The 14,893-nt window shown below is 49.6% G+C and overlaps 1 protein-coding gene across 1 annotated transcript in view; it reads left to right on the top strand.

Moving 5' to 3' along the window:
• The window catches only part of ltbp3 (latent transforming growth factor beta binding protein 3), a 167,474-nt gene that overhangs the window by 110,241 nt on the left and 42,340 nt on the right, over positions 1-14,893 (top strand). Inside the window, 1 exon segment of the mRNA XM_072489380.1 lies at positions 2,691-2,813. Within this exon segment, the coding sequence (XP_072345481.1) occupies positions 2,691-2,813 (123 nt within the window).

The raw sequence follows: 14,893 nt of genomic DNA, 5'->3' as shown, positions 1-14,893 counted from the left end.
TCAACCGGGACCTGGGATTCATGTCGCATTACATTCATCCCCCACCATCTGGCCTGCGAAATCCTACCAACTGTCCTGGCTTGAGACAATTCACACCTCTTTAACCTGGGGTTACCCCTCTCTCCAGTCGCTCCGTCTGGACCTGTAAAGACTTAATTACCTGCACAGACTCGCATTCAATGTATCGTCTTGCATCATTGACTCTGTCTGTATATGCTGTGTTTGTGGAACCCACCTCTTCACTCACCTGAGGAAGGAGCTGTGCTCCGAAAGCTAGTGATTCGAAACAAACCTGTTGGACTTTAACCTTCTGACTGATCTGAAGTGGTTGAGGTGACGAGGAAGGAGGGGGGCACAGAAGGAGGCGAAGACGTCCTGTGTTTCTTTTTCGTGGGAAAAAAGCAGCAGGTTTCTCGGTCTTGACCCAGGGCTGGGCTGGCAAGGCAAGCTCGTCGAACGAGGTAAGCTGCGAGGCGCCGGTCAGCAAGGGGAACAGGGGTGACCCGACCCCCAGGCCAGGGATGAGGAGGGCTGGCCAGGCAAGGCCTTGACCAGGCGGCACAACCCAATTCACTTTTTCCAATATAAGGGCCAATTTAGCGCGGCCAATCCATTGACCCTGCACATCTTTGGGTTGTGGGGGCGAAACCCACGCAAACACGGGGAGAATGTGCAAACTCCACATGGACAGTGACCCGGGGCTGGGATCGAACCCGGGTCCTCAGCGCATGAGGCAGCAGTGCTAACCACTGCCCCACCGTGCTACCCTTATAAGAATGTAATTAACATATATAAAACACTTATCCAGAATTTGTTATCAATTACAGACATGAAAAAAAACAACAGCTACAGTAATCTATGTACATAACTCTTAATGAATTCCCCCTTAGCTGTTCCAATTCAATAACAAAAGCCAATAAACCGAAACACCTTTCAAGGGCGTGGCCCGACACACTGTATTCTCACTTGAATCGGACTGGTCCTTCCCCTGAGATCCAGCCTCCAACCAGCAGATACAAAACTCCTTCTGGTAAGCAACTCTTATCTTTAAAGTTACCAAGGCGGTTTGCCACCCCCAATGTGTTTTCAGTTCCCGGGAACAGCTTTAAAATGAAAAAAAAACCCCAGGGAAACGCTGCTTCTCTCTGCTGTAGTCCAAAGTAACAAAACCGAAACTGAAACCCAAAAACCTAAACCCCCTCTCACCCGACAGCCACAGCCCAGCTCCACCCACAGATGACATCACTGAAGCCGTGCAACGAAACCTTTCTTAAAGGGACACCCGCGTGACAATGTGAAGCGACATTATAAATCTAGCGGTCAACACTGCAGGAGGCTGAAGCCAGGGAAAAAAAGACAGTTTGCCGTTTTATTCCGAAGAGTTCAAAGTTTTGAGCGGCGAACCAACTGCCCCTTCGCCCTCATCCACCAGAAGTACGGGTGGATTATCTGCCGATTTCCAGAGGAACTTCAACACCTGAAACGTGTGCACAAGAAGTGGAATCTGAAATGGCAGTGGAACTGCAGGATCGTTCTATTGCTAAAGTGAGGGAAGATACCTACCCTGAGGACAAGGACAAAATCTGTGGCACTGGGTGTGATAGAGTCTTTTGCACTAAATGAACCAGAAGACATCGGTAATGAGGAACATTAGAACATAGAACATAGAACAATACAGCGCAGTACAGGCCCTTTGGCCCACGATGTTGCACCGAAACGAAAGCCATCTAACCTACACTATGCCATTGGAGAGAAGAATTTGAGGTTGGAGGCCGACGGCGGTTTAGAAGTCTTCACGAGTCCCATTTCCGGAGGGCGAAGAGAAATGACATGACGGAGAGGAGGCATTAGTTGATTTCTTTCAGAAGCCTCTAAGGCCGTCGACGGTTATCTTTGCAAACTGTTCCCTGACCCTAGTAAGGGGCAACCAGGCAATCGTCGATGGATGCTCCACCTGGAGAAATGTTGGAAGAGATATTGTCGATCATGAAACTTCCGAAAGTCATATTACGGCGGTGTGCGCGTTCGTTCGAGGATGTCAATTATCTGGAAGAACCTATTCTGCGTTATTGGCTCAGTTTGAAAAGGAGTAGTTTCGTATTGGAGGAATGTAAACAGCTGTCTTCCTTGGGACGCGATGAGTCATCATTGTCAACTCAAAGAGGTAATATTTTAGCCTGCCTTGAATATCTCAGCCAATTTCATAGAATGCCTACGGTGTAGAATTAGGCTATTCAGCCCATCAAGCCTGCGCTGACGCTTCGAACGAGCACTCTGCCCATATCCCCTCACCCAACCACCCCTCCCTTCCCCTGTCACGTCCAGACTCCACGGATTGTCAATGTTTCGATCAAGTCCATCTCTTACTTCTAACTCTTCAAACCTTTCTACACAAGAGAATATTTGAGATAGTTTTCACCCAGCCACTACTGAGGGGCTTAAAGCCTTCCCGTTGCAATAGATCTGTTCTACGATCAGCAGCTGGTGCGGTAACTAGGGATACAGTAGGCGGTAAAATAACTCCTTCTTCCACTCTCCCTCCTCCTTCCCTCTCTCTTGCTCGCTCACTCTTTCTCTCTCACTCTCACATCCTCTCCCCTTATCGCTCTGTCCCTCTCTCTCTCTCTCTATCCCTGTTCCCTTCACTCCCATCTCTCTCTCTCTCTCCCTCTCTCGACGTTACATTGCAGATATCAATGAGTGCCTGATCCAAGGAGTTTGCCAGCACGCTGAGTGCTGGAACACACCGGGCAGCTTCCGCTGTGCCTGCAAGCCCGGCTATGTGATGGGACCATCGCGGACACACTGCATCGGTAAGAGCTCAGGCCCCTGGGCCTACGACGGTACGTGTCCTGACAGCCACGCACGAGAGCATGGCGTCAGCTCCGAAACCGGGGCGACGCAGAGGTAAACGATAACAAGCGGAAACCAGTCGGGGTACGGAAATTGGCTGTGCCTTTCAGAGAGAAGAACAATAAAGATCAGAGAGTGTCACAGTGAGGGGTGTGGGGTATATCAGAGAGTGTTACAGTGATGGGTGTGGGGTATATCAGACAGTGTTACAGTGAGGGGTGTGGGGTATATCAGACAGTGTTACAGTGAGTGTTGTGGGGTATATCAGAGAGTGTTACAGTGAGGGGTGTGGGGTATATCAGAGTGTTACAGTGAGGGGCGTGGGGTATATCAGAGAGTGTTACAGTGAGGGATGTGGGGTGTATCAGAGAGTGTTACAGTGAGGGGAGTGGGGTGTATCAGAGAATGTTACAGTGAGGGGTGTGGGGGATATCTGAGAGTGTTACAGTGAGAGGTGTGGGGTATATCAGAGTGTTACAGTGAGTGGTGTGTGGTATTTCAGAGTATTACAGTGAGGGTGTGGGGTATATCAGAAGAGTGTTACAGTGAGGGGTGTGGGGTATAGCAGAGTGTTACAGTGAGGGGTGTGGGGTATATCACAGAGGGTTACAGTGAGGGGTGTGGGGTATATCAGAGTGTTACAGTGAGGGTGTGGGGTATATCAGAAGAGTGTTACAGTGAGTGGTGTGGGGTATAGCAGAGTGTTACAGTGAGTGGTGGGGTATATCAGAGAGTGTTACCGTGAGGGGTGTGGGGAGTATCAGAGAGTGTTACAGCGAGGGGTGTGGGGAGTATCAGAGAGTGTTACAGTGAGATGCGTGGGATATATCAGTGTTCCAGTGAGGAGTGTGGGGTATATCAGAGAGTGTTACAGGGAGGGGTGTGGGGTATATCAGAGAGTGTTACAGTGAGGTGTATGGGGTATATCAGAGAGTGTTACAGTGAGGGGTGTGGGGTGTATCAGAGAGTGCTACAGTGAGGGGTGTGGGGTGTATCAGAGAGTGCTACAGTGAGGGGTGTGGGGTATATCAGAGTGTTACAGTGAGGGGTGTGTGGTATATCAGTGAGTGTTACAGTGAGGGGTGTGGGGCGTATCAGAGAGTGTTACAGTGAGGGGTGTGGGGTGTATCAGAGAGTGCTACAGTGAGGGGTGTGGGGTATATCAGAGTGTTACAGTGAGGGGTGTGGGGTATATCAGAGAGTGTTACAGTGAGGGGTGTGGGGTATATCAGAGAGTGTTACAGTGAGGGGTGTGGGGTATATCAGAGAGTGTTACAGTGAGGGGTGTGGGGTATATGAGTGAGTGTTACAGTGAGATGTGTGGGGTATATCAGAGAGTTTTACAGTGAGGGGTGGGGGGTATATCAGAGAGTGTTACAGTGATGGGTGGGGGGTATATCAGAGAGTGTTACAGTGAGGGGTGTGGGGTATATCAGAGTGTTACAGTGAGGTGTGGGGCGTATATCCGAGAGTGTTACAGTGAGGTGTGTGGGGTATATCAGAGAGTGTTACAGTGAGGGGTGTGGGGTATATCAGAGAATGTTACACTGAGGGGTGTCGGGCATATCAGAGAGGGTTACAGGGAGGGATGTGGGATATATCAAAGTGTTACAGTGATGGGTGTGGGGTATATCAGACAGTGTTACAGTGAGGGGTGTGGGGTATATCAGAGAGTGTTACAGTGAGGGGTGTGGGATATATCAAAGTGTTACAGTGAGGGGTGTGGGGTATATCAGAGAGTTTTACAATGAGTGGTGTGGGGCATATCAGAGCGTTTTACAGTGAGGGGTGTGGGGTATATCGGAGTGTTACAGTGAGGGGTGTAGGGTATATCAGAGAGTGTTACAGTGAGGGGTGTAGGGTATTTCAGAGAGTGTTACAATGAGGGGCGTGGGGTATATCAGAGAGTGTTACAGTGAGGGGTGTGGGGTGTATCAGAGTGTTACAGTGTGGGGAGTATCAGAGAGTGTTACAGTGAGGGGTGTGGGGAGTATCAGAGAGTGTTACAGTGAGTGGTGTGGGGTATATCAGAGAGTGTTACAGTGAGGGGTGTGGGTATATCAGAGAGTGTCACAGTGAGGGGTGTGGGGTATATCAGAGTGTTACACTGAGGGGTGTGGGGTATATCAGAGTGTTACAGTGAGGGGTGTGGAGTATATCAGAGAGTGTTACAGTGAGTGTGTGGGGTATATCAGAGAGTGTTACAGTGAGGGGTGTGGGGTATATCAGAGAGTGTTACAGTGAGGGGTGTGGGGTATATCAGAGAGTGTTACAGTGAGGGGTGTGGGGTATATCAGAGAGTGTTACAGTGAGGGGTGTGGGGTATATGAGTGAGTGTTACAGTGAGATGTGTGGGGTATATCAGAGAGTTTTACAGTGAGGGGTGGGGGGTATATCAGAGAGTGTTACAGTGATGGGTGGGGGGTATATCAGAGAGTGTTACAGTGAGGGGTGTGGGGTATATCAGAGTGTTACAGTGAGGTGTGGGGCGTATATCCGAGAGTGTTACAGTGAGGTGTGTGGGGTATATCAGAGAGTGTTACAGTGAGGGGTGTGGGGTATATCAGAGAATGTTACACTGAGGGGTGTCGGGCATATCAGAGAGGGTTACAGGGAGGGATGTGGGATATATCAAAGTGTTACAGTGATGGGTGTGGGGTATATCAGACAGTGTTACAGTGAGGGGTGTGGGGTATATCAGAGAGTGTTACAGTGAGGGGTGTGGGATATATCAAAGTGTTACAGTGAGGGGTGTGGGGTATATCAGAGAGTTTTACAATGAGTGGTGTGGGGCATATCAGAGCGTTTTACAGTGAGGGGTGTGGGGTATATCGGAGTGTTACAGTGAGGGGTGTAGGGTATATCAGAGAGTGTTACAGTGAGGGGTGTAGGGTATTTCAGAGAGTGTTACAATGAGGGGCGTGGGGTATATCAGAGAGTGTTACAGTGAGGGGTGTGGGGTGTATCAGAGTGTTACAGTGTGGGGAGTATCAGAGAGTGTTACAGTGAGGGGTGTGGGGAGTATCAGAGAGTGTTACAGTGAGTGGTGTGGGGTATATCAGAGAGTGTTACAGTGAGGGGTGTGGGTATATCAGAGAGTGTCACAGTGAGGGGTGTGGGGTATATCAGAGTGTTACACTGAGGGGTGTGGGGTATATCAGAGTGTTACAGTGAGGGGTGTGGAGTATATCAGAGAGTGTTACAGTGAGTGTGTGGGGTATATCAGAGAGTGTTACAGTGAGGGTTGTGGGGTATATCAGAGAGTGTTACAGTGAGGGGTGTGGGATATATTAGAGAGTGTTCCAGTGAGGAGTGTGGGGTATATCAGAGAGTGTTACAGTGAGGGGTGTGGGATATATTAGAGAGCGTTACAGGGAGCGGTGTGGGGTATATCACAGAGGGTTACAGTGAGGGGTGTGGGGTATATCAGAGAGTGTTACAGTGAGGTGTATGGGGAATATCAGAGAGTGTTACAGTGAGGGGTGTGGGGTATATCAGAGTGTGTTACAGTGAGGGGTGTGGTGTATATCAGAGAGTGTTACAGTGAGGTGTAGGGGTATATCAGAGAGCGTTACAGTGAGGGGTGTGGGGTATATCAGAGTGTGTTACAGTGAGGGGTGTGGTGTATATCAGAGAGTGTTACAGTGAGGTGTAGGGGTATATCAGAGTGTGTTACAGTGAGGGGTGTGGGGTATATCAGAGAGTGTTACAGTGAGGGGTGTGGGGTATATCAGAGAGTGTTACAGTGAGGGGTGTGGGGTATATCAGAGAGTGTTACAGTGAGGGGTGTGGGTATATCAGAGAGTGTTACAGTGAGGGGTGTGGGTATATCAGAGAGTGTTACAGTGAGGGGTGTGGGGAATATCAGAGAGTGTTACAGTGAGATGTGGGGGGTATATCCGAGAGTGTTACAGTGAGGGGTGTGGAGTATATCAGAGAGTGTTACAGTGAGATGTGGGGGGTATATCCGAGAGTGTTACAGTGAGGGGTGTGGGGTGTATCAGAGAGTGTTACAGTGAGGGGTGTGGGGTGTATCAGAGAGTGCTACAGTGAGGGGTGTGGGGTATATCAGAGTGTTACAGTGAGGGGTGTGGGGTATATCAGTGAGTGTTACAGTGAGGGGTGTGGGGTATATCAGAGAGCGTTACAGTGAGGGGTGTGGGGTATATCAGAGAGTGTCACAGTGAGCGGTATATCAGAGAGTGTTACAGTGTGGGGTATATCAGAGAGTGTTACAGTGAGGGGTGTGGGGTATATCAGAGAGTGTTACAGTGAGGGGTGTGGGGTATATCAGTGAGTGTTACAGTGAGATGTGTGGGGTATATCAGAGAGTTTTACAGTGAGGGGTGGGGGGTATATCAGAGAGTGTTACAGTGATGGGTGGGGGGTAAAGCAGAGGTGTTACAGTGATGGGTGTGGGGGGAGATCAGAGAGTATTACAGTGAGGGGTGTGGGGCATATCAGAGAGGGTTACATGGAGGGATGTGGGGTATATCAGAGAGTGTTACTGTGAGGGGTGTGGGGTATATCAGAGAGTGTTACAGTGAGGGGTATGGGGCATATCAGAGAGTGTTACAGTGAGGGGTGTGGGGTATATCAGAGAGTGTTACAGTGAGGGGTGTGTGGTATATCAGAGAGTGTTACAGTGAGGGGTGTAGGGTATATCAGAGAGTGTTACAGTGAGGGGTGTGGGGTATATCAGAGAGTGTTACAGTGATGGGTGTGGGGTATATCAGAGAGTGTTACAGTGAGGGGTGTGGGTATATCAGAGAGTGTTACAGTGAGGGGTGTGGGGAATATCAGAGAGTGTTACAGTGAGATGTGGGGGGTATATCCGAGAGTGTTACAGTGAGGGGTGTGGAGTATATCAGAGAGTGTTACAGTGAGATGTGGGGGGTATATCCGAGAGTGTTACAGTGAGGGGTGTGGGGTGTATCAGAGAGTGTTACAGTGAGGGGTGTGGGGTGTATCAGAGAGTGCTACAGTGAGGGGTGTGGGGTATATCAGAGTGTTACAGTGAGGGGTGTGGGGTATATCAGTGAGTGTTACAGTGAGGGGTGTGGGGTATATCAGAGAGTGTTACAGTGAGGGGTGTGGGGTATATCAGAGAGTGTTACAGTGAGGGGTGTGGGGTATATGAGTGAGTGTTACAGTGAGATGTGTGGGGTCTATCAGAGAGTTTTACAGTGAGGGGTGGGGGGTATATCAGAGAGTGTTACAGTGATGGGTGGGGGGTAAAGCAGAGGTGTTACAGTGATGGGTGTGGGGGGAGATCAGAGAGTATTACAGTGAGGGGTGTGGGGCATATCAGAGAGGGTTACATGGAGGGATGTGGGGTATATCAGAGAGTGTTACTGTGAGGGGTGTGGGGTATATCAGAGAGTGTTACAGTGAGGGGTATGGGGCATATCAGAGAGGGTTACAGTGAGGGGTGTGGGGTATATCAGAGAGTTTTACAGTGAGGTGCGTGGGATATATCAGAGTGTTCCAGTGAGGAGTGTGGGGTATATCAGAGAGTGTAACAGGGAGGGATGTGGGGTTTATCAGAGAGTGTTACAGTGATGGGTGTGGGGTATATCAGACAGTGTTACAGTGAGGGGTGTGGGATATATCAGAGTGTTACAGTGAGGGGCGTGGGGTATATCAGAGAGTGTTACAGTGAGGGATGTGGGGTGCATCAGAGAGTGTTACAGTGAAGGGTGTGGGGTGTATCAGAGAATGTTACAGTGAGGGGTGTGGGGGATATCTGAGAGCGTTACAGTGAGAGGTGTGGGGTATATCAGAGTGTTACTGTGAGGGGTGTGTGGTATATCAGAGTGTTACAGTGAGGGTGTGTGGTATATCAGAAGAGTGTTACAGTGAGGGGTGTGTGGTATATCAGAGTATTACAGTGAGGGTGTGGGGTATATCAGAAGAGTGTTACAGTGAGGGGTGTGGGATACATCAGAGAGTGTTACAGTGAGGGGTGTGGGGTATATCAGAGAGTGTTATAGTGAGGGGTCTGGGGTATATCAGAGAGTGTTACAGTGAGGGGTGTGGGGTATATCAGAGAGTGTTACAGTGAGGGGTGTGGGGTGTATCAGAGAGTGTTACAGTGAGGGGTGTGGGGTGTATCAGAGAGTGTTACAGTGAGGGGTGTGGGGTATATCAGAGAGTGTTACAGTGAGGGGTGTGGGGTATATCAGAGAGTGTCACAGTGAGCGGTATATCAGAGAGTGTTACAGTGTGGGGTATATCAGAGAGTGCTACAGTGAGGGGTGTGGGGTATATCAGAGAGTGTTACAGTGAGGGGTGTGGGGAGTATCAGAGAGTGTTTATAGTGAGGGGTGTGGGGCATATCAGAGAGTATTACAGTGAGAGGTGTGGGGTATATCAGAGAGTGTTACAGTGAGGGGTGTGGGGTATATCAGAGAGTATTATAGTGAGGGGTGTGTGGTGTACCAGAGAGTGTTACAGTGAGGGGTGTTAGGTATATCAGAGAGTGTTACAGTGAGGGGTTTGGGGTATATCAGAGAGTGTTACAGTGAGGGGTGTGGGGTATATCAGAGAGTGTTACAGTGAGGAGTGTGGGGTATATCAGAGAGTGTTACAGTGAGGGGTGTGGGGTATATCAGAGAGTGTTACAGTGAGGGGAGTGGGGTATATCAGAGAGTGTTACAGTGAGGGGTGTGGGGTATATCAGATAGTGTTACAGTGATGGGTGTTGGGTATATCAGAGAGTGTTACAGTGAGGGGTGTGGGGTATATCAGAGAGTGTTACAGTGAGGGGTGTGGGGTCTATCAGAGAGTGTTACAGTGAGGTGTGTGGGGTATATCAGAGAGTGTTACAGTGAGGGGTGTGGGGTATATCAGTGTTACAGTGAAGGGTGTGTGGTGTATCAGAGAGTGTTACAGTGAGGGTTGTGGGGTATAACAGAGAGTGTTACAGTGAGGGGTGTGGGGTATATCAGTGTTACAGTGAGCGGTGTGGGGTATACCAGAGAGTGTTACAGTGAGGGGTGTGGGGTATATCAGAGAGTGTTACAGTGAGGGGTGTGGGGTATATCAGAGAGTGTTTCAGTGAGGGGTATATCAGAGAGTGTTACAGTGAGGGGTATGGGGTATATCAGAGTGTCACAGTGAAGGGTGTGGGGTGTATCAGAGAGTGTTACAGTGAGGGCTGTGGGGTATATCAGAGTGTTACAGTGAGGGGTGTGGGGTATATCAGAGTGTTACAGTGAGGGGTGTGGAGTATATCAGAGAGTGTTACAGTGAGCGGTGTGGGGTATATCAGAGTGTTACAGTGAGGGGTGTGGGGTATATCAGGGTGTTACAGTGAGGGGTGTGGGCTATATCAGAGTGTTACAGTGAGGGGTGTGGGGTATATCAGAGTGTTACAGTGAGGGGTGTGGGGTATATCAGTGTCACAGTGAGGGGTGTGGGGTGTATCAGAGAGTGTTACAGTGAGGGGTGTGGGGTATATCAGAGAGTGTTACAGTGAGGGGTATGGGGTATATCAGAGAGTGTTACAGTGAGGGGTATGGGTATATCAGTGAGTGTTACAGTGAGGGGTGTGGGGTATATCAGAGAGTGTTACAGTGAGGGGTGTGGGGTATATGAGTGTTACAGTGAGGGGTGTGGAGTATATCAGAGAGTGTTACAGTGAGTGGTGTGGGGTATATCAGAGTGTTACAGTGAGGGGTGTGGAGTATATCAGAGAGTGTTACAGTGAGGGGTGTGGGGTATATCAGATAGTGTTACAGTGAGGGGTGTGGGTATATCAGTGAGTGTTACAGTGAGGGGTGTGGGGTATATCAGAGAGTGTTACAGTGAGGGGTGTGGGTATATCAGAGAGTGTTACAGTGGGGGGTGTGGGGTGTATCAGAGTGTTACAGTGAGGGGTGTGGGTATATCAGAGAGTGTTATAGTGAGGGGTGTGGGGTATATCAGAGAGTGTTACAGTGAGTGTTGTGGGGTATATCAGAGTGTTACAGTGAGGGGTGTGGGGTTTATCAGAGAGTGTTACAGTGAGGAGTGTGGGGTATATCACAGAGTGTTACAGTGAGGAGTGTGGGGTATATCAGAGAGTGTTACAGTGAGGGGTGTGGTGTATATCAGAGAGTGTTACAGTGAGTGGTGTGGAGTATATCAGAGAGTGTTACAGTGAGGGGTGTGGGGTATATCAGAGAGTGTTACAGTGAGGGGTGTGGGGTATATCAGAGAGTGTTACAGTGAGGGGTGTGGGGTATATCAGAGAGTGTTACAATGAGGGGTGTGGGCTATATCAGAGAGTGTCACAGTGAGGGGTGTGGGGTATATCAGAGTGTTACAGTGAGGGGTGTGGGGTATATCAGAGAGTGTTACAATGAGGGGTGTGGGCTATATCAGAGAGTGTCACAGTGAGGGGTGTGGGGTATATCAGAGTGTTACAGTGAGGGGTGTGGAGTATATCAGAGAGTGTTACAGTGAGGGGTGTGGGGTATATCAGAGAGTGTCACAGTGAGGGGTGTGGGGTATATCAGAGAGTGTTACAGTGAGGGGTGTGGGGTATATCAGAGAGTGTCACAGTGAGGGGTGTGGGGTATATCAGAGAGTGTTACAGTGAGGGGCGTGGGGTATATCAGAGAGTGTTACAGTGAGGGGTGTGGGGTATATCAGAGAGTGTTACAGTGTGGGGTGTATCAGAGTGTTACAGTGAGGGGTGTGGGTATATCAGAGAGTGTTATAGTGAGGGGTGTGGGGTATATCAGAGAGTGTTACAGTGAGGGGTGTGGGGTATATCAGAGAGTGTTACAGTGAGGGGTATGGGGTATATCAGAGAGTGTTACAGTGAGGGGTGTGGGGTATATCAGAGAGTGTTACAGTGAGGGGTGTGGGGTATATCACAGAGTGTTACAGTGAGGGGTGTGGGGTGTATCAGAGAGTGTCACAGTGAGGGGTGTGGGGTATATCAGAGAGTGTTACAGTGAGGGGTGAGGGGTATATCAGAGAGTGTTACAGTGAGGGGTGTGGGGTGATCAGAGTGTTACTGTGAGGGGTGTGGGGTATATCAGAGAGTGTTACAGTGAGGGGTGTGGGGTATATCAGAGAGTGTTACAGTGAGGGGTGTGGGGTATATCAGAGAGTGTTACAGTGAGGGGTGTGGGGTATATCACAGAGTGTTACAGTGAGGGGTGTGGGGTATATCAGAGAGTGTCACAGTGAGGGGTGTGGGGTATATCAGAGAGTGTCACAGTGAGGGGTGTGGGGTATATCAGAGTGTTACAGTGAGGGGTGTGGGGTGTATCAGAGAGTGTCACAGTGAGGGGTGTGGGGTATATCAGAGAGTGTTACAGTGAGGGGTGTGGGGTATATCAGAGAGTGTTACAGTGAGGGGTGTGGGGGTATATCAGAGTGTTACAGTGAGGGGTGTGGGGTGTATCAGAGAGTGTCACAGTGAGGGGTGTGGGGTATATCAGAGAGTGTTACAGTGAGGGGTGTGGGGTATATCAGAGAGTGTTACAGTGAGGGGTGTGGGGTATATCAGAGAGTGTCACAGTGAGGGGTGTGGGGTATATCAGAGAGTGTTACAGTGAGGGGTGTGGGGTATATCAGAGAGTGTTACAGTGAGGTGTGTGGGGTGTATCAGAGAGTGTCACAGTGAGGGGTGTGGGGTATATCAGAGAGTGTTACAGTGAGGTGTGTGGGGTGTATCAGAGAGTGTCACAGTGAGGGGTGTGGGGTATATCAGAGTGTTACAGTGAGGGGTGTGGAGTATATCAGAGAGTGTTACAGTGAGGTGTGTGGGGTGTATCAGAGAGTGTCACAGTGAGGTGTGTGGGGTGTATCAGAGAGTGTCACAGTGAGGGGTGTGGGGTATATCAGAGTGTTACAGTGAGGGGTGTGGAGTATATCAGAGAGTGTTACAGTGTGGGGTATATCAGAGAGTGTTACAGTGAGGGGTATATCAGAGAGTGTTACAGTGAGGGGTGTGGAGTATATCAGAGAGTGTTACAGTGTGGGGTATATCAGAGAGTGTTACAGTGAGGGGTATGGGGTATATCAGAGAGTGTTACAGTGAGGGGTGTGGGGTATATCAGAGAGTGTTACAGTGAGGGGTGTGGGGTATATCAGAGAGTGTTACAGTGAGGGGTGTGGGGTATATCAGAGAGTGTCACAGTGAGGGGTGTGGGGTATATCAGAGAGTGTCACAGTGAGGGGTGTGGGGTATATCAGAGTGTTACAGTGAGGGGTGTGGGGTGTATCAGAGAGTGTCACAGTGAGGGGTGTGGGGTATATCAGAGAGTGTTACAGTGAGGGGTGTGGGGTATATCAGAGAGTGTTACAGTGAGGGGTGTGGGGGTATATCAGAGTGTTACAGTGAGGGGTGTGGGGTGTATCAGAGAGTGTCACAGTGAGGGGTGTGGGGTATATCAGAGAGTGTTACAGTGAGGGGTGTGGGGTATATCAGAGAGTGTTACAGTGAGGGGTGTGGGGTATATCAGAGAGTGTCACAGTGAGGGGTGTGGGGTATATCAGAGAGTGTTACAGTGAGGGGTGTGGGGTATATCAGAGAGTGTTACAGTGAGGTGTGTGGGGTGTATCAGAGAGTGTCACAGTGAGGGGTGTGGGGTATATCAGAGAGTGTTACAGTGAGGTGTGTGGGGTGTATCAGAGAGTGTCACAGTGAGGGGTGTGGGGTATATCAGAGTGTTACAGTGAGGGGTGTGGAGTATATCAGAGAGTGTTACAGTGAGGTGTGTGGGGTGTATCAGAGAGTGTCACAGTGAGGTGTGTGGGGTGTATCAGAGAGTGTCACAGTGAGGGGTGTGGGGTATATCAGAGTGTTACAGTGAGGGGTGTGGAGTATATCAGAGAGTGTTACAGTGTGGGGTATATCAGAGAGTGTTACAGTGAGGGGTATATCAGAGAGTGTTACAGTGAGGGGTGTGGAGTATATCAGAGAGTGTTACAGTGTGGGGTATATCAGAGAGTGTTACAGTGAGGGGTATGGGGTATATCAGAGAGTGTTACAGTGAGGGGTGTGGGGTATATCAGAGAGTGTTACAGTGAGGGGTGTGGGGTATATCAGAGAGTGTTACAGTGAGGGGTGTGGGGTATATCAGAGAATGTTACAGTGAGGGGTGTGGGGTATATCAGAGAGAGTTACAGTGAGGGGTGTGGGGTATATCAGAGTGTTACAGTGAGGGGTGTGGGGTATATCAGAGTGTTACAGTGAGGGGTGTGGGGTATATCAGAGAGTGTTACAGTGAGGGGTGTGGGGTATATCAGAGTGTTACAGTGAGGGGTGTGGGGTATATCAGAGTGTTACAGTGAGGGGTGTGGGGTATATCAGAGAGTGTTACAGTGAGGGGTGTGGGGTATATCAGAGTGTTACAGTGAGGGGTGTGGGGTATATCAGAGTGTTACAGTGAGGGGTGTGGGGTATATCAGAGAATGTTACAGTGAGGGGTGTGGGGTATATCAGAGACTGTTACAATGAGGGGTGTGGGGTATATCACAGAGTGTTACAGTGAGGGGTGTGGGGTATGTCAGAGAGTGTTACAGTGAGGGGTGTGGGGTATATCAGAGAGTGTTACAGTGAGGGGTGTGGGGTATATCAGAGAGTGTTACAGTGAGGGGTGTGGGGTATATCAGAGAGTGTTACAGTGAGGGGTGTGGGGTATATCACAGAGTGTTACAGTGAGGGGTGTGGGGTATGTCAGAGAGTGTTACAGTGAGGGGTGTGGGGTATATCAGAGAGTGTTACAGTGAGGGGTGTGGGGTATATCAGAGAGTGTTACAGTGAGGGGTGTGGGGTATATCAGAGAGTGTTACAGTGAGGGGTGTGGGGTATATCAGAGTGCTACAGTGAGGAGTGTATCAGAGAGTGTTACAGTGAGGGGTGTGGGGTATATCAGAGTGTTACAGTGAGGGGTGTGGGGTATATCAGAGAGTGTTACAGTGAGGGGTGTGGGGTATATCAGAGAGTGTTACAGTGAGGGGTGTGGGGTATATCAGAGAGTGTCACAGTGAGGGGTGTGGGGTATATCAGAGAGTGTCACAGTGAGGGGTGTGGGGT

Source organism: Scyliorhinus torazame, chromosome 24 (genome assembly GCF_047496885.1).
Source record: "Scyliorhinus torazame isolate Kashiwa2021f chromosome 24, sScyTor2.1, whole genome shotgun sequence".
In the NCBI taxonomy this organism is placed as follows: domain Eukaryota; kingdom Metazoa; phylum Chordata; class Chondrichthyes; order Carcharhiniformes; family Scyliorhinidae; genus Scyliorhinus; species Scyliorhinus torazame.
This window is presented reverse-complemented; position numbering and strand designations above follow the sequence as displayed.